The sequence below is a fragment of the Zingiber officinale genome, chromosome 11A (assembly GCF_018446385.1).
Source record: "Zingiber officinale cultivar Zhangliang chromosome 11A, Zo_v1.1, whole genome shotgun sequence".
Lineage (NCBI taxonomy): Eukaryota > Viridiplantae > Streptophyta > Magnoliopsida > Zingiberales > Zingiberaceae > Zingiber > Zingiber officinale.
Window position 1 is genome coordinate 12,995,677 of NC_056006.1, and position 27,342 is coordinate 13,023,018.

The window sequence follows — 27,342 nt, forward strand, 5'->3', positions numbered from 1 at the left end:
CACCCTTTGGAGAGCAAAAGTCAGCAGCAGGTCCACGTCGAGGTCCAGCGCAAAGCAAATTTCTTTCCCTTCTCCAACCGCATAACCAATACATGCAAGATCGACCCGTACCCTTTCCGTGAAACTCCATCTACCACCGTCCATTCTCTCATCCAACGGTCCCACTCTGCTGGTCCAGCAACACCATCAGTATCTCTCCCCCACGCTCACAGCTCGCAAGCACAACCCAACTCCGCCCAGTACTCTCTTTACCCCCCGTCTTACCTCCACAATGCCATTGGCAGAAAGCGCGACCATTCTAATGGAACCCGCGGCATCACGAAGCGGGTGCGACGCTGGGTTTGGCGACGGCGAAGCTTCCTCGTCTTCCTCCGTCCGATTTAAATACTCGCCTTTGGGAATTAACGGAAGTCACTCGTTCGCCATGGCTTTCATGGCGTAATTGTCGCCGCCACCGCCGCAATCCCCGTTCGACGGCCGTGATCGCTTTCAACCCTACTTGTATACATTGCTCGATAGGCGCTGCGCCGGAGAGGAAGAAGAAGCGGGGATGGAATCGGAGGCCTCCTGCTACGACGTGGTGGAGCAAATCGGGAGAGGCGATCTCGCCTCCGCCTTCCTCGTCGTCCACAAGACCGACCGGAAGAGGTGAGCGGTGAACTCGCCGCCCGGACGCCCTCGATTTGGAGTGACGATCGATTCGTTTCGTGCAGGTACGTGATGAAGCGGATTCGGTTGGCCGGGACGACGGAGAAGTTCCAACGCACTGCGTACCAGGAGGTAGACTTAGTTGGCAGCGACCTGTACTTCGTTCTTTTGCAATGTGCTTCGTTCGTGTTTGTTGGATTGTTCATCTACAGATGGATCTGATCGCGAGCTTGAGCAACCCCTACATTGTGGAATACAGAGACGGATGGGTGGAGAAGGTAAAATCGATTCCTCCATTCAGTTTGGCATTCAATTCTGTGCTTTTTTCTTCTTGTTCTTCGCAGGGAAGCTCTGTCTGCATTGTGACTGGTTATTGTGAAGGAGGAGACATGTGAGTGAATGCATTCATGGCTTCTTTCCTGCTCTTCCTTGTCTCTAATCAAGTTCCCAATTGAACAGGTCAAGCAAAATAAAGAAGGCCAGGGGCGTGTTCTTCTCTGAGAAGGTAGTTTCTGCTAAATCCCTTCTCTCTCTCTCTCTCTCGTTTTGATGACTTAATTTGGCCTGCAGAGGATCTGCAAATGGTTCACGCAGTTGCTCTTGGCTGTTGATTACCTGCATTCAAACCGAGTACTCCATCGCGATCTCAAGGTACAGAATCCCGTATCATCCTCCATTTTCTTGCAGTGATCTTAATTCTGTTCTTGGCTGATTAAGTAGCCTTTTCCTTTTTTGTTTCAGTGTTCTAACATATTTCTCACCAAGGATGATGATGTTCGACTGGGTAAGATTAAGTGCAATTCTCTTATAAACACAAAAGAGAGTAGATTTTATTTTATTTTTTTTCTTATTTGCATGCTTGCAGGTGACTTCGGACTCTCACAATTGCTCAATGCAGAAGATCTTGCTTCAACAGTAGGGCAGTTCATTCCTTCACTAAATCTTTAGATTCATAAACTTAATCTTCAGTTTCCATGATTTTGTTATGCAAACGTGTTTCTGAAGGTCATAGGCACTCCAAACTGCATCTGCCCAGAGATCTTAGCTGATAAGCCATATGGATACAAATCGGATATATGGTCACTTGGTAAGATTTGACATTGAACTTTTGTTTGTAAATAACTCAGAGAGAATAAGAATCATGGTAAAAAACTTTTTGTATGTCGACTGTGAAAATTTAAGGTTGCTGCATGTTTGAGATAGCAGCCCATAGTTCAGCCTTTAGAGCCCCTGTGAGTTCATGCCAAATTGTTCATACTTTTTCTTCTGATATTAGAATTTGTTGTTGATGTTTATGAACTTGCCCAAACAGACCATGCAAGGTTTGGTTAACAAAATCAATAGATCATCTATATCACCAATGCCTCCCATATACTCTTCTTCTCTGTAAGCTACCCTTGAATTCTCTAGCTATCTTAGAAAACACTACCAGTAGCTTAAACTAATTTCTCGACTTTCGACATGAATGCCACAGGAAGAGATTGATCAAATCTATGTTGAGAAGAAACCCAGAACATAGACCTACAGTAAGGTTTCAAATTGTATCCTCATTTATCTCATGCAATTCTGGCTGATATCCACAACTCCATTTCAAATCAGGCTGCAGAGTTGTTGAGGGAATCTTATTTGCAGCAGCATCTTGCTGCATCATGGACTCCTTCACCGTCTCAGTACCTCCCTATAAAGCCAAACAAGATCAATGTGCAAGAGAAACCGGGAAGAAGGAGAAGCCCGAAGAAGCTTGAGGGTGGAGCAAGTGAACTTCAAAATTCTGAACAATCGACAACTGACATAAAGAGAATTGAGACTGCAGAAAAAGAAGAGGAGAAGACAATTGAGAGGGAGTCTTTTAAGGGGCCAAAGGAGATGAAGCAAGGTGGCTTGGCAGATGAGATGGCTGGTGTTGAAGAGACCTCGTCGGTCAGCACAATCACACAGCCTCATGGTGATGGTGAGTGGGAGATCTTGAATGTGATTCAGCAGAGAGCCAATGCGCTGGAGTCTCTGCTGGAGCTGTGCGCGCAGCTGCTGCAGCAAGAGAAGCTCGAGGAGCTCGCCGGTGTTCTGAGGCCGTTTGGAGGAGAAGCCGTGTCGTCTCGAGAAACAGCCATCTGGTTGACCAAGAGCCTCATCAGTGTGCCAAAGTTTGGATCAAATCCGAGAATTCATTAGCAGTTGCAGCATTGGACCAATTCAGTGTGCCTTTTGGGGATGAATCTTGTGTGTTGTTGCATGAATTGGTGATTGTTCAAACCTTGTTGTTGCTGACTTTCTAAAATCATAGAAGTGCATTTAACATTCAAATGGACTAAAAAAATGCACCACAAGTCATTAGGATTGAAAACGAGCAAGCTGTAGTAAACTTTGTGTTATTCAAACTTATTTGATAAGGTAATTGAATCAAATCAAACCAAACCTAAAATGGATTAAGCCGTTGAAATGCTTGTTCAGGTTTAACTTGGTTTCTTTTTTTCGAGCAGTTTGGACTTGTCTAAGCTTGGTTTGTTTAGATATTGTCGAGCTTTTAATTAATTTAAGTTTGTTTAATTGTTTGAAATTTCTACATTTTGATATTGGTTCGGTCCTTTTGTTGTTGGTAGAATCTGCTTACAAGTTCCATCTTTTCACAGTTGTTTGGATGCCTCGAGTCAAAATTTTGCTTGGTTGGCTATGCTTTTCGGTTGCCCATTAGCTATATCAAGTGGAAGATGAAGCTAAAATCACGCCGACACTTGTTTTTCGGTTGCCCATTAGCTAAAGTTGGTCGCTTTCCGAATTGGATCATATCAATTCTCTAGCTCCGGAATGAACAAGAGCTGATTCAGTGTTAAATATGGAAAGAAATAACTGCCTTTTTCCTATATATAATTATGTCGATAGCTCATGGTATGCACTATGATTTGAGTTTGTGATAAGGTCCCATTCCATGAAAGCAAAAGGCAAGCTGAGAGTGACTAAAAGGGAAAAAGGCTGAGAAGAACAATCTATTTCTCTACCTGATTTAGTACTACTAATAATAATTTATTGTTTAAATTAACTACTTAGATCTGAAACTTTTGAACTTAGCATAACAAAAAGCTACAATGGAATTAAACAAACTAATATGCACCAAGACGAATTAAGATAAGTATTTGGTAGGTTACGAATTAAAATAGATAATACGATAAGTGGACCAAACATTCGTAAACAAGCTTAATGCTCAACTTAGTACAAGCTTGATGTTCAACTTAATATATTCTTCGCATCTTTAAAAAAAAAAAAAAAAAGACACCCCAGTGCATGAAACTCCCGTCATGAGAGGTTCCGGGGAAAGATTCATTGTACGTAGTCTTATCCTGGTTTTTTGTAAGAGGTTGTTTCCAGAATTTGAACTCGTAATCTTTAGATCACAAAGTAACAATTTTACCCTTGCGACAATTCTCCCCTTCTAGATTAAGTTGAACAACTTTACCATGACCTTCATCCCATATATACAAAGGCAATTAAATGAAAAATGTTTGAACAACTTATTAAACTATATAAATGAGTTTACACACATATATTGTTCAGCTTATTAATTTTTGTGAACAAGCATTGTGAATAATATTCATTAACAATGTCCATGAACAAAATTTGTGAAATCATATATATCAACTAACCTCTTATCAAACTTATACATAGATAAACAAGCTCTCAAAATGAACAAAGAAATTGTTAATATCAAACTCACTAATCAACCAAATATACTTAAAAAATGTAAAAGTATAAAAAAGAAATCAAGTTAACCTTGAATAACTATTTCAACAGTTTGGTTCATTTTACACTCCTCACCTAGGCTCCAACTCGATGATGTTAGGTTTGAATTCTCGAGCCCTCAATTGGAGCTTCTTCTTCAATCATCGAGACAAGACAAAGAAAAAGAAACCCATTACTTTTCTCCTTGTTTACTAAACTCTCGTCATCTTCTTAGCAACACCCTTCCTCCCTCTCCTTATTCCTAGCTCTACCATCCCCATCCTCTTTCTTTAACTAATTATCAACTCCATTATTTTCTCCAATGTGTTCCCTTCCCTCATATCCATTTCTTTAATCCAAACAGCAATAGTTAGTATATAACCACCACACTTACTAATTAGTCATGTTGCTTCCTTATCTCAGCCTTCCTCTTCCTCCCGGCCCTTCTTCTCCATCCAACCCGAAAATGGAAGCTCTACGTCTTCGCCACAAGGTTTCCTGATCTGTTCGGGCTTCTGAAAGAGCGGCCATTTCGGGGAAGCATGAGTGCTAGCTGAAGAACTCACCGGCCGACGACGGCATGCATGGGAAAGCCAGGCGATCGATTTTTCTATCTAGGATTGTTTTTTTCTTCTTCTACTTCTTTCTTTGGATTTTCTTCAGCTAAAGATATCATTGTTTTGGGTTCCCTTGAAATATATTATGTATCTCCTTGATGTGTTTGGATGAACTACTAGTTTTGGCAAAAAAAGAAAAAAAAATGGATCTTGATTATGCAACTGCAGTATTTTAAAGTGTGTTATTAAAGGTGGATCATGGGCTGTCGGGTTTGACTTTGAAAGTAGAGTAGTGAGGAGACAGGACAACGGCAGGGCTCAGAAGGATGTGGGTGGGAAGGTAACCGTTTGACTGTCGACTTTAAACAGGGTTTAGATTTGGAGTTTAAAGTTTTTTTAAGGGTTAAGAAATGTTTGGAATATCTAACCGATGCGTTGATTGGTTTGATCGGTAAGGAGTGTCGTTGGATTCGAAAACAGGAAGGTAAGAGAATGGACTAAGTCTAGGAGATGTGAAGGAGAGCGTACGAGAAGAAAAGGTATCGTCTTAGCATATACAGATACACTTCACCGAGTTATCCAGATGGTTAATGAAAAGATTAGACCGATCATTTTAAATTCAATGCTATTTGACCTGATTAATTTTTTTTACCTCCAATGATAGGATACAATGGTTAGATTCTCCAATGATAAATTAATAATTTAGAGTTCAAGATTCAAGTACTAACATATTATTAAGAATTTTTTTTAATAGATAACGGACCTAAGAATGTTGAGGATAAGTCTCCATATGCATTTCCCTGATTTACCCATATGGCCAGTTAGAAATTTCCGTAGAGTCGAATCGGGTCACCCTAGGTTTGACGTTACCTGACTTGGTTAACTTTTTTTTTTTTTTTGACCCTGAGAACAGGGTGTCATGGTTTAGGTCTTCCAGTAATAGATGAGGGATCTAAAGTTCGAGACTCAGCCGACGTACTATTAAGAAATTTTCTCTTTAATGGTAATGGACATGAGAATATTGACTGTTAGGATAAGCCTCCATATGCACTTTCTCGATTTACCCAAATAGTCGGTGAAAAACTTCCGTAGAGCTAGGTTGGTCACCCCAAATTCGACGTTACTTGACTTGCTTAATCATTTTTTTTTACATAAGCAAACCCTACGGTCCCCATTGTTGATTGTTACTGTTAGTATATCTGAGTTCGATTTCCAATGGATACAAAATATCCTACTAATTGCATCAACCCCTCCTTAGACATATTGTTGTTGTTGGGTGAAATCCTCCGTGATTTACTTTCCTTTTAAAAAGTGGGATGTCACCTTGGAAGAGTCGTCTAGATGACAATTTTATCTTTTATTGCCAATTTAAACTAACCCTATAATCAGTGGAACAATGGAGATGACAATTAATTAAGGACCTAAATGTCAAATCTCAATTACGACACACCGTAAGAATTTTCCTCACTTCTCGATTTACACTAATAACCGCTTATAAACTATGATTTTTTTCCGAACCACGTGTTGGAACCCCAAAGGTTATTTTTGTTGGAACCCCAAGGTTGGTTTTGGTGTGATCAACAAGTTAAGTTAGGTTCTGTTGTTTTCTAACCTTGTGTCTAAGTGTGCAGGAGCTTAGGAGCACAGGTACTCGAGCGGAAGACGCAGCGAGAAGGACGGCACGGGAGGGACGAGGGGCCGCGGAAGAGTACACCGCGGACGAGAAGGAAGTGCGCGATGGTTCCGAGGTACGAAAGCCGAGCGGAAGATTGCTCGGGGAGCAAGAGGCGACTAGCGCGAAGGTCGGCGGGTGCGATCGAAGTCTGCGGATGAGTCTGTTGGTGGGCGAGAAGGACACGCAATTCCGAGGGCGAGGCGGAGGAAGCACGCTCGAGAAGACCGGAAGATGGGTTCGGTGAGCCCTTCCGGAATGTCGAGATCACCCAATCAAGCGGATCCGGAGCGGAAGAACCGGACCGAGGCGGGACTGAACCAGAGAGCGGTCCCGGATAAAAAGTCAAGCGTGTTGACTTTCGGTCCGGCGCCGCGACCGGACCCCTCGGCGCCGGAACCCTTCCGGCGCCGGGATTTTGACCAGATCGAGAATTATCTCGATCCGAACGTTGGGGATAAATTTTCCCCAGTGCCGGAACCCTTCCGCTCACCAAGGCTATAAATATAGCCTTGGTCCGTAAGCTCTTCATCGGTTCGGAAATTGTAAACAACACTTGTGTGCTTCCTCTGCTTAGATTAGCTTCTGTCTTTCTGTGTAAACGAAGCTTCTCCGCTTGAAGGAGCTCTTAGTGCGATCTTCATCCTTGGATTAACAACCTCCCGGTTGTAACCAAGTCAAATTCGGTGCCTCGTTTTATGCTTTATTTTCTGTTTAATCTATTTTTTATGTGTTAGCTTAATCGCACGAGAAAGGGTTGTGTTTGATTTTCAGGGCTATTCAACCCCCCCTACAAGTGGTATCAGAGCCGAGGCGCTTCAGGAGGACTAACCGCCGAACGAAGCAACAAGATGGCCGGATCCAACATCCACGCACCAAAATTCGAAGGGGACTTCACTAGCTGGAAAAATCGAATGGAGGTATTTCTTGAAACAGATTATGATTTATTACTAACAATGGAATTTGGCTATGAAGTACCAGAGGGCAAAGCAAGAAATCAATGGTCAAAGAAGGAGCAGGCTGACCACGTGGCAAACAAGAAAGCAGAATTCCATCTGCTAAGTGTACTTCCAACACAAGAAGTCAATCGAGTCGGTACCTACAACTCGGCAAAGGAGCTTTGGGAGAAATTCCTGGAGTTACACGAAGGAACATCCGAAGCCAAACTTGCAAGACGGGATTTACTTCGTAACCAGCTTACAAACCTCCGATTTGAAGAAGGTGAAACAATTGCACATCTACACTCGAGGATTCAGGAACTCATCACTAGACTTACGAATCTCGGAGAAAAGGTAAGTAATCGAGATTCGCTAAGGTATGCCCTAAATTCCTTTCCTAGAAACTCAAAATGGGCATCACTAGTAGATGCCTTTTACATTTCAAAAGATCTGGAAAAAATTTCATTAGACGAATTCTTTTCAACTTTTGAAGTGCATGAGTCAAGATGTGCGGTCGAAGGAGCCCAAGAATAATGTCGCTCTTAAAGCTTCGAGAGACGAAACCTGAGTCGAATCTTCTCTCGACGAGGAAATGGTAATGATGGTAAGGCGATTTAAAATATTTGTAAATCTAGGAAATCTAACCATCCGCAGGAAAGAAGAAAAGAACCATCCGCCGCTACCATTGCGATGAAGAAGGGCACGTCAAGGACAATTGCCTAAACTCAAGAACAAAGGGAAGGACAAGGGTAAGAAGCCTATCCAAAAGCGCAAGGCCCTAAAAGCGACGTGGGACGATACGTCGTCGGAATCGGAAGTTGAGGAGTTCTCCGGGCTCGCGTTAATGGCGAGTCATCAAGACGACGACTGCGAGTCAAGCTCTTCCGAAATGAGCATCGAAAGCATCGATGAAGGGGGAGCCACGTCCGAAGAGAGCAGCAGTTCAGGGGGAGAAACCGACAACGAGATCGACAAGGTAAGTGAGGTACGATCTCTTCCTCCTGATAAAATGTTTAAATTCATTAAAATTTTAACAAAAGATTGCTGCAAATTAGAAAATGAAAATAAAGATTTAAAAGCAATATTAGCTACATCTTGTCCGTTAGAAATGCTAGATAAATCAAATTTAGAAAATGAAAAATTAAAATTAGAAATTCAAAATTTAAAAATTCAAGTAGAAAACTTGAAAAACTCTGCTTGCTCATCTAAAACCAATTTTAGAAGGTTCAATAATTTGAATTGGTATTATAGATATCACCAGGGACAAATTAAAAATATCTCTAGAAAATATGTCCCTAAGAAATTTTTAGTTAATCCAGTAGGTTGGAACCTTTATTGGGTTCCTAAATCTTGCTTAGTGTAAATTTTAAAATCAAAGTTAGCGCTTTAAGTGAGAAAATTAAACAAAAATTTCTTTATGGGCTTTGACTAGAAAGTGGTTGTTGCTCCAATAACCAAGAAGGCCTAGTGCCTCGCCACTGCCTGGAAGCCAAACATTGAAATAAATGTTTAATTAATAAAGCATTAATACTAGAATTATTTAATGCTTTAAAAAGTTATTTCAAACATGTTTCAAAATTTTGACATAAATTTTTTTTAATAATTAATTTCTTTTAAAATTCTATTTTCAAAAATTATTTTTTGAAAAATTTTCAAAAATTATTTTTTCCTAAGTTAAAATTTTACTTAGAGTTTTTTCTGCTTTTATTGATTCAAAAATATTTTTCAAAATATTTAATTAAGTTTTATTGATTGCAAAAATTAAGTTTTACTTAGAATTTTTTTTAAAGGTAGCTTTTCAAAATTTTCTAAGTCTTTAACCCTTAGATTTTTTTTGGAACCCCATTTTTTTGTGATCAAAGGGGGAGAAGGATAAGTATAAGTCTAGGGGGAGGTAGCCTAAAACTATTTTTTTCTATCTTTGTGCACTAAATTGTAAATTTAGTTAGTTTATTTTTTGTCTAGTTAACCCTAGCTTAACTTGGGTTGATCACACCAAAAAGGGGGAGATTGTTGGAACCCCAAGGTTGGTTCCGAGGTACGAAAGCCGGAGCGGAAGATTGCTCGGGGAGCAAGAGACGCAGCTAGCGCGAAGGTCGGCACGGGGTGCGATCGAAGGACGAAGTCTGCGGATGAGTACGCTGGTGGACGAGAAGGGACACGCGGCAATTCCGAGGGACGAGAAGCCGGAGGGAAGCACGCTCGAGAAGACCGGAAGATGGGTTCGGGTGAGCCCTATTCCGGATGTCAGAGATCACCCAATCAAGCGGATCCGGAGCGGAAGAACCGGACCGAGGCGGGACTGAACCGAAGCGGTCCGGATAAAAAGTCAAGCGTGTTGACTTTCGGTCCGGGCGCCAGGCGCCCGGACCCCTCCGGGGCGGCCGCGCCCGGACCATTGATTTTGACCAGATCGAGAATTATCTCGATCCGAACGTTGGGGATAAATTTTATCCCCAGTGCCGGAACCCTTCAGGGCTCCGACCAAGGCTATAAATATAGCCTTGGTCCGGAAGCTTCATCAGTTCGAAATTGTAAACAACACTTGTGTGCTTCCTCTGCTTAGATTAGCTTCTGTCTTTCTGTGCTTAAACGAGGCTTCTCCGCCTGAAGGAGCTCTTAGTGCGATCTTCATCCTTGGATTAACAACCTCCCCGGTTGTAACCAAGTCAAATTCGGTGCCTCGTTTTTATGCTTTATTTTCTGTTTAATCTATTTTTTATGTGTTAGCTTAATCGTACGAGAAAGGGTTGTGTTTGATTTTTCAGGGCTATTCAACCCCCCCTTCTACCCGGCCGCATCGGTCCTATAATTTTGATGTGATTAATAAGTTAAGTTAGGTCCTGTGGTGTTTTAACCTTGTATCTAAGTGTGCAGGAGCTTAGGAGCACAGAGAGTCGAGCAGAAGATGCAGCTAGCGAGAAGGACGGCACAAGAGAGTGCGTCTGAGGGACAAGCGCTGCGGAAGAGTACACCAGCGGACGAGAAGGAAGCGTGCGGTGTTTCCGAGGAACGAGAAACTGGAGCGGAAGATTGCTTGGGGAGCAAGAGATGCAGCTAGCGAGAAGGTCGACACGGGAGAGTGCGTCCGAGGGATGAAGAGCTGCGGATGAGTACACTGGCGGACGAGAAGGAAGCACGTGACGATTCTGAGGGACGAGAAGCCGGAGCGGAAGCCTGCTCGAGAAGGTCAGAAGTTGGGTTCGGGTGAGCCCTATTCCGGATGGCCAAGATCACCAAAGCAAGCGGAGCCGGAACGGAAGACCCGGACCGAGGCGAGCTGAACCGGAGCAGAGGGCATGTACCGAAAAAAGTCAACTCTATTGACTTTCTTGGTCCGGGCGTCCGGACCAGTCCAGGGCGCCCGGAACCCTTCCGAGCGCCCGGACCTGGATTTCATCCAAATAACGGTCAAACACGATCTATGCGAGGAGGGATAAAGTTTTATCCCCTCCCAGACGCCGAAACCCTTCCAGGCGCTCCGACCAAGGCTATAAATATAGCCTTGGTCCAAGAAGCTCAATAAGACAAGCAATTCTGATTACAATATTTGTATACTTTCATTGTTAGTTTAGTTTCTTATTTTCTCTGTGCTTGAATGATGTAAGAGGCTTCTCCGCCCAAAAGGAGATATCTATTGCGCTTCATTCTTCTTGGATTAACAATTTCCCCGGTTGTAACTAAGTAAACTCCCTTACCTCTACTTTTTTAGTTTATTGCTTTTAAATTAATGTAAGTGTTATTTTGAAAGTCCGAGAAGGGTAGTTTTCTTTTTTTCCAGGGCTATTCAACCCCCCTTTTAGCTGGTCAATGCGACCCAACAAGTGATATCAAAGCAAGGACGCCTCAAGAGGACTAACCGCCGACTGAAGCAACGAGATGGCCAGAACGAACATCTACCCACCAACGTTCGAGGGGGAGTTCGCTTTTTGGAAGCAACGAATGCAGGTTTATTTTAAAACTGATTTTAATATGTTATTAATAATGACGTATGGTTATGAAGCTCCAAAGGATACAAAAGGAGAAGAACTTGAGAAGCATCAATGGACTGACGAGCAACGCGATGAATTCATGACAAACAGTAAGACTAAATCCCGCCTTCTGAGTGTACTACCTACCCAGGATCTCGAAAGAGTCGGAAAATACAGAAGCGCGAAAGAACTTTAGGAAAAGTTCTTGAAGCTCTACGAAGAACCATTTGAAGTCGACTACTCGATGGACATCGAGCCGTCGTCAGAAAAATCCGAGACGGAGGAAATTGTCGGGACAACCCTAACAGCCGAATTTCATCCCGAGGACACAGAAAACTCATCCTAGATAAGCATCGATGAAGGGGGAGAGTCTTCGAAAGAAAGCAGCTCAACAGGGGGAGCATCAAAAGTCGACAAGGTAAGTCAGGTACAGTCTCCACCTCCTGACCAATTGCTTAGTTCTGTTAAAATACTGTCGAAAGATTTTTTCGAGTTAAAAATTATATTATCGAAACATGTTTATGAATTAGAAATTAAAAATAAAACAAATAATAGTGAGTTTAAATAAACTCTAGCAATAGATTGTTGATTAAAGAATCTCAACAAACTAACAAGAGAAAATGACATTTTAAAGAGACAAATATAATTTTCTGCATGTTTAAAATTTCCTGCTTTAAATTTGAGAAATTATGACACACTAAAATGGAAATTTAAACATTACTAACCTAAACTGTGAATTAGACTTAGCGCTTTCAGTAAGAAAATTAAACAACTAATTTCTTTATGAGACTTTGTCTAAGAAAGTAGTTGTTGCTCCAATAACCAAGAAGGCCTAGTGCCTCGCCACTGCCTAGAAGACAAAATATTGAAATAAAATATTTAATTAGTTTACTGATAAAATATTGAAAGTAAATAATGCTTTAAAATGATTTTTAAACATTTTTACTTATAAATTTCTTTGAAAATAATTGTAAATTTTTAGTAATATCAAAATAATTTTTCAAATTATTACCCTTGGATTGTTTTTAAAACCCATTTTTTATGTAATCAAAGGGGAGAAGGAAGAATATAAGTCTAGGGGGAGGTAGACTACAATTTTTCTATCTTTTTTGTACTTTATTGCAATATTAGTTATATTACTTGTTGGTGCAATATTCCTCGGGTCAAGGTTGACCAAGTTGACTGAGCTTGGACTAAGTCAAGCTCAAGTCTTGATGTTTGGGTTTCGATGTTTGACAATACATGTAAACAACACATGGAGATTGCAGGGGCAATTGTTCATGTGGGGAGATTGTGAAGAAGAGTCAAGTAGGTTAAGGTTGACTTGATACTTGACTGGAAAGTCCTGGTGAGTGAAGCCAGGCAGAAGGAAAGTCCTGGTGAGTGAAGCCAGGCAGATTGGAAGTCCTTGTGAGTGAAGCCAGGCAGATTGAAAGTCCTAGTGAGTGAAGTTAGGTGAAAGACTTAGTGAGTGAAACTAGGAAGTTGGAAATCCTGGTGAGTGAATCCAGGTGAAAGACCTAGTGAGTGAAGCTAGGCAGTTGGAAATCCTGGTGAGTGAAGTCAGGTGAAAGACCTATTGAGTGAAGCTAGGCAGTTGGAAGTCCTGGTGAGTGAAGCTAGGCACGAGGAAATCCAGATGGATCAAGGCTGATCAAACATCTGGTGTTGGAAAGACCAAGTAGGTCAAAGGGATTGACCGGATACTTGGCACGAGGAGGAAGTCCAAGTAGGTCAAAGGGATTGACTGGATACTTGGCACGAGGAGAAAAGTCTAAGTGGGCCAAAGGAATTGACCGAACACTTGGTGAGGGTGTCCTAGCAGATCAAGGGTGACCGGATGCTAGGCACGATGAACCAACAAGTCATGGTTGACTAGATGTTGGTTTAGGAGGCTTTAGACTTGATTTTAGGGAGAAATCATGATCTAGATCGATCAGCCGATCGATTGGCTCATGCCCAATCGATCGGCCAATCGATTGGGCGAGTCTTCGCGACAAGCCTCCTCCCAATCGATCAGTGGATCGATTGGGACAAGTGCGCGATCGCACAGAACAGCCCTGGATCGATCGGTCGATCGATCCAGAGCCCCCAATCTATCAGTGGATCGATTGGGAGCTGCGATTTCGCGCGATAAGCCCTGGATCGATCGGTCGATCGATCCAGGCAATTCCCGAGAGCATAGAGGTGCTCTGGATCGATCGGTCGATCGATCCAAAGTCTCCCCGATCGATTGGGAGCAATCCGATCGATTGGGATCCAATCGTTGGCGTCGTATTTAGCTGTTGGTGAGCGTTTCTCTCGGCAGAACTAACACTACTTCATCTCAGATCTTCACAGGGCTTCAAAAGCTTCTCCACAAAGTTCTCACCGCCAGATCTTGAGGGTTTTTGGAGGTTTGTCCAAGTCAAGAGGCGGATCTACAGCAGAAGAATAAATCTAGGATTAGGGTTTTCTTGTGCAAACTTGTAAGCTCTTGCTTGTATTTTATTCCCTTTCCCTTTCTTCTTGTAGTGTGAACTTGTATGACTTCTCCGCCTTTGGTAGTTACCATAAAGGAGTATTTTTCATAGTGGAGGGTGCGTGAGTGTGTGGATCCTTGGATTAGTCACCTCTTCTTGAGGTGGATACCAAGTAAATCCTTAGTGTTAGCGTTGTGTTTGTTTTCTTTGTATTTTTCGCTGCATATCTTTGAAGAAACAAGCAACGAAGAGCACGACGAGCGCACCGAGTTATTCACCCCCCCCCCCCTTCTAGCTACATAATCGGTCCCAACAAGTGGTATCAGAGCAGGTTGCTCTTCACCGGAATCATCGTCGGAAGGGGCAAAGAGCTAGAGGGTGAAGAAGTTGGAGCAAAATTCTTCAAGTCAAAGATCTCTTCAAGCTCAACTTCAACATGGAATTCCAAGACGGGCTTGGATTTGGTACAAGGCTGCCTCCATCATTCGTTTCAACAAGTTTCGATCTTTGGAAATCAAGGATCGAAAATTTCTTGATGATGGAGATAGAGCAATGGTTTGCTCTCATGGAAGGCTTCGAAGCTCCAAAGAATTCAAAGGGCAAAATTCTCAAGAGAAGCAAGTGAAGCCAAAAACAAATCCAAAGGTGTGAGGCCAATGACAAAGTGACCAAGCTTTTGGTCAATCTATTGCCGAGCAACATCTTGGAGAAAATTGGAGAATTTGAAGATGCCAAAAAGCTATGGAGCAAATTGGCATTGCTTCATGAAGAACCCTCCACTGTACCAAAGAGGGTGACTCATTGGAGCAAGACCAAGAGGAGGAGGACTCCGAGGTTGAGAGATGCTCAACTTCCGAAAAAGAAGTCCAAGAAGCTTCATCTTCAAACGAGTACAATGAAAAGGACAAAGAGGGAGCATACTCTTTGTTCAATATACAAGACGAAGATGAAGAAGTCTCCACTTCTAGGATTGAGGGGGAGCAACTTTCATTGACACCGGATCAAGAAGAAGGAGAAGTCTCCACATCCGGGTCAAGAGAAGAAGAGGATGAAGAAGATTCCACCTCCACAAGTCAAGTCAAATCTATTGGAGGAGCATCATTGTCAGATGAAGAGGAAGTTTCTACCTCCGGATCAAAAGGAGAAGATGTCATCCCTACACATGAAGGTATAAATATTTCAATTAAAAATAAAAATCATATTATATGTTTTGAGTGTAGGGAACATGGGCACTACAAGAGCAAGTGCCCCAAATTGGCCAAGAAGAAGGGCCAAGTGGCATTAAAGGGCAAGGAGAAGCTCAAGGAGACCGTCCCCACAACAAAGAAGAGCAAGGAGCACATTGTGTGCTTATCTTGCAATCAAAAAGGATATTACCGGAGCCAATGTCCTAAGGGGAAGAAAGCGGTCAAGGCTCATGGAGGAAGCACAACTCAAGGGGGAGCCTCCAAGATAAAAAGAAAGATATCATTTATTGAGTCTACTCCTTTAAATAATGGTAAAAAGCATGCTAATTCAAGTTTGTATCATTTTAATGTTATTTACCATGAAAATAGAAAGCATGATAGCATTAAAGAAAAACATGTAGTTCTTCATGCTAAAACTACCACACCTAGGGTTATGAAGGTAAATGAAAATCTAGGCAAGAAAACTAGGGGTTTTAGTTATAGGTTTAGAAATAAAAATGCTCATGGATTTAATGAAAACCCAAAAACTAAGCATTTAATGATAGAAAATCAAGTCTTGAGGTCAAGACTTGATAAAATGGAAAAGACCCTAAAAAGGATGGAAAATATCCTAAAAGGGCAAAATGAGCAAAACCTAGGTCTAGGAGTACAACAATGGTCATCCAAGGGTCATAGAGGTTTGGGATACAAACTTAAGACTAAGAAGGATGTAATCTCTTACCATAGGGTTTCATATAGTTATGAAATCAACCCTAGGTCAAGTGATCAAGTCAAAAATACAAGGGAAGTTATCCCTAGAAGTATTTTTGCAACAAACGTGACTAAGACTTCTAAGAAGTCTAAGAAAGTCACAAACAAGGTCACAAGGGAAGAAATCCCTAGGGTTGACCTAGAAAGTATGACCAAGGCTTCTAAGAAGTCTAACAAGGTCACTAGGAAGGTATCTAGGGAAGTTATCCCTAGTGAATACCTAGAGCATCCAAGGAGCACCAATAGGTTTTGGGCTCCTAGGAGTATTTTCTTTACCCCATAAATCGGTGAGAGAGTGTCAACTCTGATTAGAAGGGTAGTTAACCCAACTTTGATGAAGTTGACACTCGGAGAGCATTTTCAAGGTTATTATTAACCTTTGAAAATGATAAGGGGTATATATTTACTCTTGAGAAGAGTAAATTAAAATATATCACATTTTGAGAAATTGGATGATATTCTAAGAGACACAAATAGGGAAAATCAAAAGAACTACCAAGTTGGGATTTTTGTATGTTCTTAGGAAATTAAAGGCAATTTATGCCTTAACTTAAAGTGGTTACTCTTTGAGGGAGTTATTTGTGCCAAATTTTGAGGAATATACTTAATTTAAATTGGCACAATGTAGGAAAAAGGCAAGGAAAATGTCAAAATTGGGTTTTGGCATTTTCTTGATGAAATTGGGCAATCTAGGATTTAGCTAAGGTTTTAGAATACTTAGATAGGTAATCTAGGTATATTTCATTAATGCTAAAACTTGTCATGCTTTGTTTTTGCCCATCATATGTCATGACATCATGTTTATTTTTGCATTCATATTTTATTATGAAAACCACAAAAATACCATATCATGTCATACATACATCATGTAGTTATAGGATATTTTCTTTTGAAAATTATTTCTTTTTGATGTATGTCATGACATATCATGCATTACTTTTATTTCCTTGCAAATTAAGGAGTAATGGCATTTATTAACAAGTAACATCCTTGGCAGATGTTCATCACCTCAAAATGCCTAGATAAATATGCATGATCCCTAGAATAGGGCAAAACCAAAGTTTACATCTCACCAAGAACTATAAGGTGACTTATATGTGGTTTCATACACATTAAATACAAGTGAGATGTTAGGATGATGAACAAAACTCAAGATGTTGATTTAGTACATTCTTTTAAGTTTTTAGATTCATCAAACACATAGTTATGTGGTTTCCAATCATTGGGAAAGCTAATGTACAAGTCATGTGCATTAAGCCCAAGGAACATGGTTGGATATTGGTTTTGAAAATCTTTTTAAAATTCTTTTGGAAAACCTTGGTGAAGGCTATCTTTTGATAGTAATCATCATTGAATAGTTGAGCACAAACTTGAAGAAAACACTAAAGTGTTTACAAGTTTTCAAGTTTGTGTCAATTTTTGAAAATGTGAAGTATTTTCTTATAAAACTATTTTTCCATGAAACTATATGCCCTAAATAATGTCTACAACAATTTTTATGATTTTTGAAATTTTATAGATTTTTCTAGGGGTTTCTGAAATTGACTGAAATGGAATTTCATCTTTTTCAGAGCTTCAATCGATCACCCGATCGATTGAAGGGTCTCAATCTATCGGGTGATCGATTGAGAGCAAGCTTCTCGCGAACAGAAGCTTCCTAGATCGATCCATTGATCGATTCAGCCTTCCTGAATCGATCAGTGGATCGATTCAAGTAGGTTCAATCGATTGGGACCCAACTCCAATCGATTGGGAATACTGATTTTGGCTGGTAAAACCTGATTTCAACATTTTGGACCATCTTTAGTCTAGGTAACCATTCCAAACCCCTCAAAACATATTTATACACATTTAAGGGGAGTTTTCATAATGAAAACAAGGATGGATTGGTTAAGGAAGACTAAGTCGAAGTTTAGATTGAGATTTGGTTTCATTATTGAATTTATGAACCTCAAAACTTCTAATTTTGGGTTTCCTAAAGGTTTAGAGACTCCAAGTTATTGTTGGTGCAATGACAGAAGTTTCGTGCATGTCTTTAGGGGGAGTTACTCTTTAAGGACATAAAAAATACTTTTCATACACCTTGGAAGGTGGTTAACATTCTTTCGCGGAAATGCTCAAGGTTAAGCATTTGAAAATAATAGAGAGTGGATGTCTTCGTTATTCAAGGGGTGTCTGCTCAAGGATGAACATTTAATGATAGTGAAGGGTATGGGACCTTCGTTATCGGATTGTGAGCAACAAGTGAAGTTGTGAACAACGTTAGGTAACTCTTCAGGGGGAGAGTTTGCTTATTTTGATGTGTGCCAATAGGGGGAGAATAAAAGGGTTTAAGTTAGGCCTTTATTATCTAAGAGGAAGTTTGCCCTCTTAGGGGGAGAACATAGGGTTTAACTTACGCCTTCATTACCTAGTGGCATGAAGGGAGTTGAGGCTATGGTATTAGCCTAACTTAAATGTGGTATTGTCAAACATCAAAAAGGGGGAGATTGTTGGTGCAATATTCCTCAGGTCAAGGTTGACCAAGTTGACTGAGCTTGAACTAAGTCAAGCTCGAGTCTTGATGTTTGAGTTTCGATATTTGACAATACATGTAAACAACACATGGAGATTGCAGGGGCAATTGTTCATGTGGGGAGATTGTGAAGAAGAGTCAAGTAGGTCAAGGTTGACTGGAAAGTCCTGGTGAGTGAAGTCATGCAGAAAGAAAGTCCTGGTGAGTGAAGCCAGGCAGATTGAAAGTCCTGGTGAGTGAAGCCAGGCAGATTGAAAGTCCTAGTGAGTGAAGCTAGGCAGAAGGAAATCCTAGTGAGTGAAACCAAGTGAAAGACCTAGTGAGTGAAGCTAGGCAATTGGAAATCCTAGTGAGTTAAGCCAGGTGAAAGACCTAGTGAGTGAAGCTAGGCAGTTGGAAATCCTGGTGAGTGAAGCCAGGTGAAAGACCTAGTGAGTGAAGCTAGGCAGTTGGAAGTCCTGGTGAGTGAAGTCAGGCACGAGGAAATCCAGATGGATCAAGGCTGATCGGACATCTGGTGTTGGAAAGACCAAATAGGTCAAAGGGATTGGCCGGATACTTGGCACGAGGAGGAAAGTCCAAGTAGGTCAAAGGGATTGACTAGATATTTAACACGAGGAGAAAAGTCCAAGTGGGCCAAAGGGATTGACCGAACACTTGGTGAGGGTGTCCTAGCAGGTCAAGGGTGACCGGATGCTAGGCACGATGAACCAACAAGTCATGGTTGACCAGATATTGGTTTAGGAGGCTTTAGACTTGATTTTAGGGAGAAATTATGATCTGGATCGATCAGCCGATCGATTGGCTCATGCCCAATCGATCGGCCGATCGATTGGGCGAGTCTTCGCGACAAGCCTCCTCCCAATCGATCAGTGGATCGATTGGGACAAGTGCGCGATCGCACAGAACAGCCCTGGATCGATCGGTCAATCGATCCAGAGCCCCCAATCTATCAGTGGATCGATTGGGAGCTGCGATTTCGCGCGATAAGCCCTGGATCGATCGGTCGATCGATCCAGGCAATTCCCGAGAGCATAGAGGTGCTCTGGATCGATCGGTCGATCGATCCAAAGCCTCCCTGATCGATTGGGAGCAATCCGATCGATTGGGATCCAATCGTTGGCGTCGTATTTAGCTGCTGGCGAGCGTTTCTCTCGGCAGAACTAACACTACTTCATCTCAGATCTTCACAGGGCTTCAAAAGCTTCTCCACAAAGTTCTCACCACCAGATCGTGAGGGTTCTTAGAGGTTTGTCCAAGTCAAGAGGCGGATCTACAGCAGAAGAATAAATCTAGGATTAGGATTTTCTTGTGCAAACTTGTAAGCTCTTACTTGTATTTTGTTCCCTTTCCCTTTCTTCTTGTAGTGTGAACTTGTATGGCTTCTCCGCCTTTGGTAGTTACCATAAAGGAGTGTTTTTCATAGTGGAGGGTGCGTGAGTGTGTGGATCCTTGGATTAGTCACCTCTTCTTGAGGTGGATACCAAGTAAATCCTTAGTGTTAGCGTTGTGTTTATTTTCTTTGTATTTTTCGCTGCATATCTTTGAAAAAACAAGCAACGAAGAGCACGACGAGCGCACCGAGTTATTCACCCCCCCTCCCCCTCTAGCTACATAATCGGTCCCAACATTACTCTTATGTCTATTTACCTTATTTTAACTTCGGTTACTCACATCAAAAAGGGAGAGATTGTTGGAACCCCGAATATTATTTTGATGTAATTAACAAGTTAAGTTAGGTCATGTGGTGTTTTAACTTTATGTCTAAGTGTGCATGAGCTTAGAAGCATAGGAAGTCAAGCAGAAGACGCAGTTAGCGAGAAGGACGGCACGGGAGTAGGGATGGCAATGGGGCGGGGCGGGGGCGGGTTTGTCATTCCCATCCCCGCCCCGTTCTTATTTTTTCGGGTTCGGGGATTCCCCGAACCCGAACCCACGGGTTCGGGGATTCCCCATCCCCGTCCCATTTCTAAATTTAATTTATATTATTATTATTATTATTATTTAATAATAATTATTAATGATAATATTAATATTAATATCAATATCAATAATATTATTATTAATAATATTTTCAAAAAATTTAATATTAATATTAACACTATTATTAATATTTTTTAAAAAAATCATATTATTATTTATTAATAATAATAATAATAATATTCGGGGCGGGTTCGGAGATGGGGATAGTATTCCCATACCCGCTCCAAACCCGCCCCATCCCCGAAAAATCGGGGATCCCCATCCCCATTTCGGGTTTTCCCCGCGGGGCCCCAAACCCGCGGGGAAAATTGCCATCCCTACACAGGAGAGTGCGTCTGAGGTACGAGGCGTTGCGGAAGAGTACACCGGCAGACGAGAAGGAAGCGTGCGGTGTTTCCGAAGAACGAGAAGCTGGAGCGGAAGATTGCTCGCGGAGCAAGACACGCAGCTACCGAGAAGAACGGCACGGGAGAGTGCGTCCAAGGGACGAAGAGTTGCGGATGAGTACGCTGGCGAACGAGAAGGAAGCACGCAACGATTCCGAGGGACGAGAAGCCAAAGCGGAAGCCTGCTCGAGAAAGCCGGAAGTTGGGTTCGGGTGAGCCCTATTCCGGATGACTGAGATCACCCAAGCAAGCGGAGCCGGAGTGGAAGACTCAAACCGAGTCGAGCTGAACCGGAGCAGAAGGCCCGAACCGAAAAAAATCAACTCTGCTGACTTTCTTGGTCAGGGCGCTCGGAACCATTCCGAGCACTCGGACCAGTCCGGGGCTCCTGGAACCATTCCGAGCTCCCGGACCAGTCCGGGCGCTTGGAACCCTTCCATGCGCCCGGACCTGGATTTCATCTAGATCGCGATCAAATACGATCTATGCGAGGAGGGATAAAGTTTTATCCCCTCCCAAGTGCCTAGAACCCTTACAGGCGCCCTGACCAAGGCTATAAATATAGCCTTGGTCCAATAAGCTCAATAAGACAAGCAATTTTGATTACAACATTTGTATGTTTTCATTGTTAGTTTAACTTATTATTTTCTCTATGCTTGAATGTTATAAGAGGCTTCTCCACCCGAAAGGAGATATCTATTGCGCTTCATTCTCCTTGGATTAACAACCTCCCCGTTTGTAAACAAATAAACTCCCTTGCCTCTACTCTTTTAGTTTATTTCTTTTAAATTAATGCAAGTGTTATTTTCAAAATCCGAGAAGGGTAGTTTTCTTTTTTTTGCAGGACTATTCAACCGCCTTCTACTCGCCCAACGCGACTCAACACCACGTATGTAAATTTTCAAAATTATCAAATCACATAGAATAATTTTAAAATTATCAAATTACGTATCCATATTTCATTTTACCCTTATCAATCAACTGATTTTTTGGATCAGGCGAATCAATTTCGCTATGTTCCGAAACGTCAAAAATTTTGAGCAAATCAATCGACTGATTTATTTTTTTTAAAAAAAAAATATTAAAGTCAATTTTAGATAAAATTGATTGATGGACCAAATGACCTAAGATTGACATGAAACTAATTCTTATGTATTCGACTATCTCTCCTGATTATATTCATACTCTCAAACATCAATTTGATGTTTAATACAACTAATTTTGTCCAAAATCGACTGATGGAGCAAATGATTTCAGATTGACATGAAATTGGTTCCTATGTGTTCTTCTTTCTCTCCTAATTATATTTATGTAATAAAATATCAATTTGACTCAATATATTGAGAGTAATAATTTTTTGAACACAATATATTTAAAAAATTCAATTCATGTTTAAAAAAAATATAATTGATGGATCAAACGATCATTTTTTCCGTTTAATTTGAATCTATAAAATAACATTGGATAAATAAAAATTAATCTAAAAAAATAAAAGGAAAAATTCCTGATTCCATAGTTGTATCTCTTTACAATTCCTGATTCTATAGTTGTGTCTCTATGAAGTTTTAATTGCTTTTTTGAAAACTTAGTTTTTAGTGAATATTAAAACCGAACTTACAACCATACAATACCAACTAAAAATTATTTTATTATTTATTTAATAATAACTAAATTCTATTTGTTTAATTCTTTTGATTAAATCTATATCTTTAAATATCAAATTAACCTATTATATTAAGTACAATAATTTTTAAATACGAATTAAATTTTTTAAATATTTTTATATTAAAAAAATATTATTTTTATATTAAAAAAATATTATTTTTATATTGAATCAAATGATATTTGATAATATATAATAAGCAGAATGGAGAACTAGATTGATATTTGATAATATATAATAAGGAAAATGGAGACCTAATTGTACATATAGAATCTCATTTTATGTTAATCCAATGTAATTTAATCCATTAGTTAAGATGAATTAAAATTTTCAAATATTTGAACCATGCTTTTAGTTAAAATCGACAAATGTACAAAGCATTATATTAATATTTAAGCAAAAATATAATAAAAAGATAATCAAAACAAAAAAAAAAAAATTCATATTAATTCAAAGACAGATATCAGCTATTTTAATAAAAAAAATCAGTCAATTAATTTTAAAAAATCAATTATTTAAAATTATAACATTTCGATCCAAAATAAAATAAAAAATTAATAGGAGAAAAATAAAATAAATACATAATTTAATAATTTTAAAGCTACTCAATGCAACTTAAAAATTTTAAAAACTTACGCATTCGATAAAAACCCGTATAAACTAACCCTATAAGAAATGGATTGGGCATGATAACAAAAAGGGTCATAAAAAATTGCAAGATCAGTATTGCTTACATGAAGAACAAATTAACCTAGTAAGTGACATAGAACAACGGTATGTAATAAGGATCCAGTTGTTTCTTGCCAGCCATATGATTCATATTCGAGCGACAAATAATGCTAGCCATTTTGTAGTTTTCGATATGGTGTAAGAACTAGTTGAGAAGATTGCGATCGCGAACACAAGCTCCGCATAAGGTCCTCGTTAGCTTACAGCCAAAATTTCAGATATGGCATTGCTGAAATAGATGAACACATGTTGACAGTCAGCAAACCAAATATGAATGCCTACATTAATGAAATTTTATAATTAGACAAAAGCTGATGAGTTTACGTAAGAAAAAGTGATTCACAGTAAAGGCCACTTGCAAATGCAACAACACAAACAACAAATCTTGTGGCAGTTATTCTCTCTCTAACATACCAAACCAGTGTTGCATGATGTGGAACAGGAGACGATTGTGGAGTAGACAGAAGAAACACCACGAGTTGCAGCCTAGCAGAAACTGTTACCTCGATGTGGTTGTAGAAAGGCCCATGAGTAGGAACAGGCAATGTGCTAGTATTTTCTTCTTCCCCTTACATATAGCAGCAAACAACAAAAAAACAAAACTAATTTTCCTGAAACGAAAGCAATAAATGAACCTTAATAAAGAACAAAGCCAGAATAAACCCCAGAAATTGGGGAGATGATACCATATTGAAATGTTAGTTAAATCCTTAAAATTTTGTAAATCCAATAAGAACAAAGGCGTTCAAATAAAATGCAAAATAATTGTAGGTATAGCAACAAACAAGCTGTAGAGATCAAAACAGCTTGCTTGGAGCATAACCGAGTTAAATAACTCTTCATATACAAGAAGGGCCTCTAATAATGGCTGATGCTTGCACCATTTTCCTCTTCTTCCCTTCTCATTAATCACAAAATAAGACCAAAAAAAATTCTCTAAACAACAATGAAATATAATACTGGTACAATGAGGAAACACACAGAAAGGCCTCCAAAACAATGACTGACACATTTACTATTTTCCTATTTTATCTTTTATATATTCACGAAAAAATTGATAAGTTTGATAAGCAAAAGGCCAACGGCCAATGACAATTTGAAGACCAGGAAAGCAACAAATGAAATATAATCTTGTTACAAATGTAGCAGAAATAGCTAACAATTGATAAAACAAACAGTAGTTGACAAAAGTTAAATAATTGAGAAATTCACTATTAGACGTTGAGGAAACAATCATAAAGACCTCCAACAAAAGCTGACACATTTTCCTATTTTCCCTTTCATATATTCACAAAAAACCAAAAGAAAAATTGATTATTTTTCCTAGAAAATTAGCAAATAAATGATATGGGAAGTTAGGTAAGCGAAATGTCAACCAAAAATGTGATGGCAAATCGACCAGTTTTCTTCCCTTAAATCACTGTTGCTACAGCCGACTCTGGCAATTTCAAGTCCAAGGAAGCAATAAACAAACCTTGATCTCGGTACAATGTAGCAAAAAGATCTCAAACTTAACAATGATATGGTAACTTCTATAAGCAAAAGGGCAATGGAAAAAATCATGGCAAATTAACCAGCTTTCTTCCCATTGATTGTTATTGCTACAGCCCCACAACAATTTGAAGATTAGGAAAGCAACAAGTGAAACATAATCTTGGTACAAATGTAAAAGAAATAGCTACCAATTGTTATTGTTAACAAACTGTAGTCAACAACAAGTGAAATAATAGAGAAATTCGTTATTAGAAGTTGAGGAAACACTCAGAAAGGCCTCCAACAATGGCTGACACATTTACCATTTTTCTATTTTCCCTTTTATATATTCACAAAAAAAACAGAGACAAATTGATTACTTTTCCTGAAAATTATCAATAAAATGATATGGGAAGTTTGGTAAGCGAAATGTCAACTGAAAATGTGATGGCAAATCGACCAGTTTTCTTCCCTTATCTTGCTATTGCTACAGCCGACTCCGGCAATTTCAAGACCAAGTAGGCAATAAACAAACCTTGATCTCGGTACAATGAAGCAAAAAGATCTCAAACTTAACAATGATATGGTAGGTTCTATAAGCAAAAGGTCAATGGAAAAAATTCATTGCAATTTGACCAGCTTTCTTCCCATTGATCGTTATTGCTACAGCCCAACTACAATTTGAAGACCAGGAAAGCAACAAATGAAATATAATCTTGGTACATATGTAGCAGAAATGGCTAACAATTGGCGAAACAAACAGTAGTTGACAGAAAGTGAAAAAATAGAGATACTCGTTATCAGAAGCTGAGAAAACACACAGAAAGGCCTCCAACAATGGCTGACACATGTACCATTTTCCTTTTCATATATTCACAAAAAAAACGAAGAAAAATTGATTACTTTTCCTAGAAAATGATCAATAAAATGATATGAGAAGTTTGGTAAGCGAAATGTCAACTGAAAATGTGATGGCAAATCGACCAGTTTTCTTCCCTTGCATTGATGTTGCTACAGCCGACTCCGGCAATTCCAAGACCAAGGAAGCAATAAACAAACCTGATCTTGGTACAATGCAGCAAAAAGATATCACTTTTTTTATAATAGGTAGACAGGTTATGTAGACTCAGAAATCCGAGATAAACCAAGACTGAGGCAATGAGGAAGGCGAAGCTTAAACCAAGAGAAGTGATGCGTAGAAGAAGCATTTAGTAGATCTTCACATGCATCATTTTCCTCCAGTCGCAAAATAACAAAAAAAAAAAAACCCTTTGGTTGTCATGGAGAAATCCATTGATTGATCAAGTCTAACAAACAAGAAAAATGATCACCAAAATGGAAGGCACACAAGACCACTAGATGCTATCGTATGGCCCGACCAAGAGCATGTGTAAACAAGAACCAGATCCACCATCTGCACACGAATCAACGATTAAATCCTTAGCAGTTGGATCTGCTGGCGACATCACTTGGCCAGACACCAACACAGCAGCGCCTCCACGACAATAACCCTAGCCAGCATGAGACCATTCATCGCCGAGGAACACGAGGGGGGAGTGCTGGAAAGGCGGCAGAGAGAAAGGGCGAACGAGAAGATGTGACGCAAGAGACTATATAAAGAGGGGGAGGGAGAGATCGCGGGCCGGGGAAAGGAAGGAGGCGGCGGCTCCCGACCGGTGCAACTGAATCCATTGGAATTAGGGTTTTTTAAATGAACCGGGTTCATTTAGACTAGTTCAATCCAGTGTTGTCAAAATCGTACCGTTCCGGCCGGCACCGCCGAAACGGTGCGAAATGACCCTTTGAACGAAACAACATGATTAAGATATCGCACCGGGATTTGTATCGCTCGGTTTCGGCTGATTCCGGCCGAAATATCCGAAACACCGATTTTAGATGAAATTTCGGAATCAAACCGGCACATGTACTCAACAAGCAGGGAGAGAGAGAAAACTGAAAAGCAGACCAAATTTTCAATGGCTTGCTGAGCAAGACATCCTTCGAATTATGTTTTTCATATTTGCATATCTGCATCGATCTTAGAAATCGTATTGCACCTATACAAGATGATAATGAAGGAGATGATTATATTGCACCTATACAAGATTTTGATCCTTCTATTATGTATTTAATGATGATTAGTAGCTTATTTGTCTACATATTGAACTTTTAACCATTAGTAGTTTTTATAAATGCTTAGATAATATTACTACTATGTGCATGCATGAACAATATAAATATTATTATGTGAAATATATGAACAATATAAGTAGTGTTGTTAAATATTATTATCAATGGAATGTATGAAAAATATGTGTATTTTGTGTGTATGAATCATAATTATGGATATTTTAGTTATAACGGTGCACTCCGAAATGGTGCACCGAAACAAGCCGGTGCCGAAATATACCGTTTCAGTAAGAAAAATGAAACGATGCACGAAACGGTTTTGACAACATTGGTTCAATCTCAAATCAAAGTCTAAACAAATAAAATGATAAATAAGATAATACCGAATTTGGGACAATTGATCCCATACAAATTTTTTATGATCAATTAGAAAATGTTTTAACATCTCATAATTACACATCTTATTTAGAAAAAAATAACTATAAATGTCTTATAATTAGAGATTGAAATGTAAGTACTAGATAATAATTTAATACCCTTCCGTTGAACTATAAAAGCAAAAAC

The 27,342-nt window shown here is 39.8% G+C and overlaps 1 protein-coding gene, 1 long non-coding RNA gene and 1 other non-coding gene across 4 annotated transcripts; 1 reads left to right on the forward strand and 2 right to left on the reverse strand.

The window, feature by feature from the left end:
* The first annotated feature begins 299 nt into the window (after nucleotides 1–299).
* On the forward strand, nucleotides 300–3,043 carry LOC122031947 (serine/threonine-protein kinase Nek6-like). Of its 2 annotated transcripts, XM_042591181.1 has the most exons (13): nucleotides 300–648; nucleotides 714–780; nucleotides 861–926; nucleotides 993–1,039; nucleotides 1,108–1,153; nucleotides 1,219–1,299; nucleotides 1,390–1,432; nucleotides 1,514–1,563; nucleotides 1,654–1,735; nucleotides 1,831–1,880; nucleotides 1,961–2,034; nucleotides 2,123–2,174; nucleotides 2,248–3,043. In XM_042591181.1, the coding sequence occupies exons 1-13, from the start codon at nucleotides 551–553 to the stop codon at nucleotides 2,818–2,820; spliced, it is 1,329 nt and encodes a 442-aa protein (XP_042447115.1). In that variant the 5' UTR covers nucleotides 300–550; the 3' UTR covers nucleotides 2,821–3,043. The 2 variants fall into 2 exon arrangements, with proteins under 2 accessions (XP_042447115.1, XP_042447114.1); XM_042591180.1 differs by having other exon boundaries at nucleotides 861–1,039.
* A 20,090-nt stretch (nucleotides 3,044–23,133) lies between these two features.
* LOC122031817 lies at nucleotides 23,134–26,322 on the reverse strand. The gene is made up of 2 exons (XR_006125871.1): nucleotides 23,590–26,322; nucleotides 23,134–23,404 (listed from the first exon to the last, which is right to left on the reverse strand). It is a non-coding gene; the product is annotated as an uncharacterized LOC122031817 (long non-coding RNA).
* Nucleotides 25,577–25,668, reverse strand: LOC122033224. The gene has a single exon (XR_006126461.1). It is a non-coding gene; the product is annotated as a small nucleolar RNA snoR109 (small nucleolar RNA).
* Nucleotides 26,323–27,342: the final 1,020 nt, after the last annotated feature.

What these genes read in the sequence shown, in the direction of transcription:
- LOC122031947 (XM_042591180.1), top strand. Translation starts at nt 551, where the DNA reads ATGGAATCGGAGGCCTCCTGCTACGACGTGGTGGAGCAAATCGGGAGA. An exon ending in CAGAAGATCTTGCTTCAACA is followed by an intron (nt 1,564 to 1,653) that starts GTAGGGCAGTTC and finishes GTGTTTCTGAAG; the next exon opens with GTCATAGGCACTCCAAACTG. An exon ending in CCCATATACTCTTCTTCTCT is followed by an intron (nt 2,035 to 2,122) that starts GTAAGCTACCCT and finishes TGAATGCCACAG; the next exon opens with GAAGAGATTGATCAAATCTA.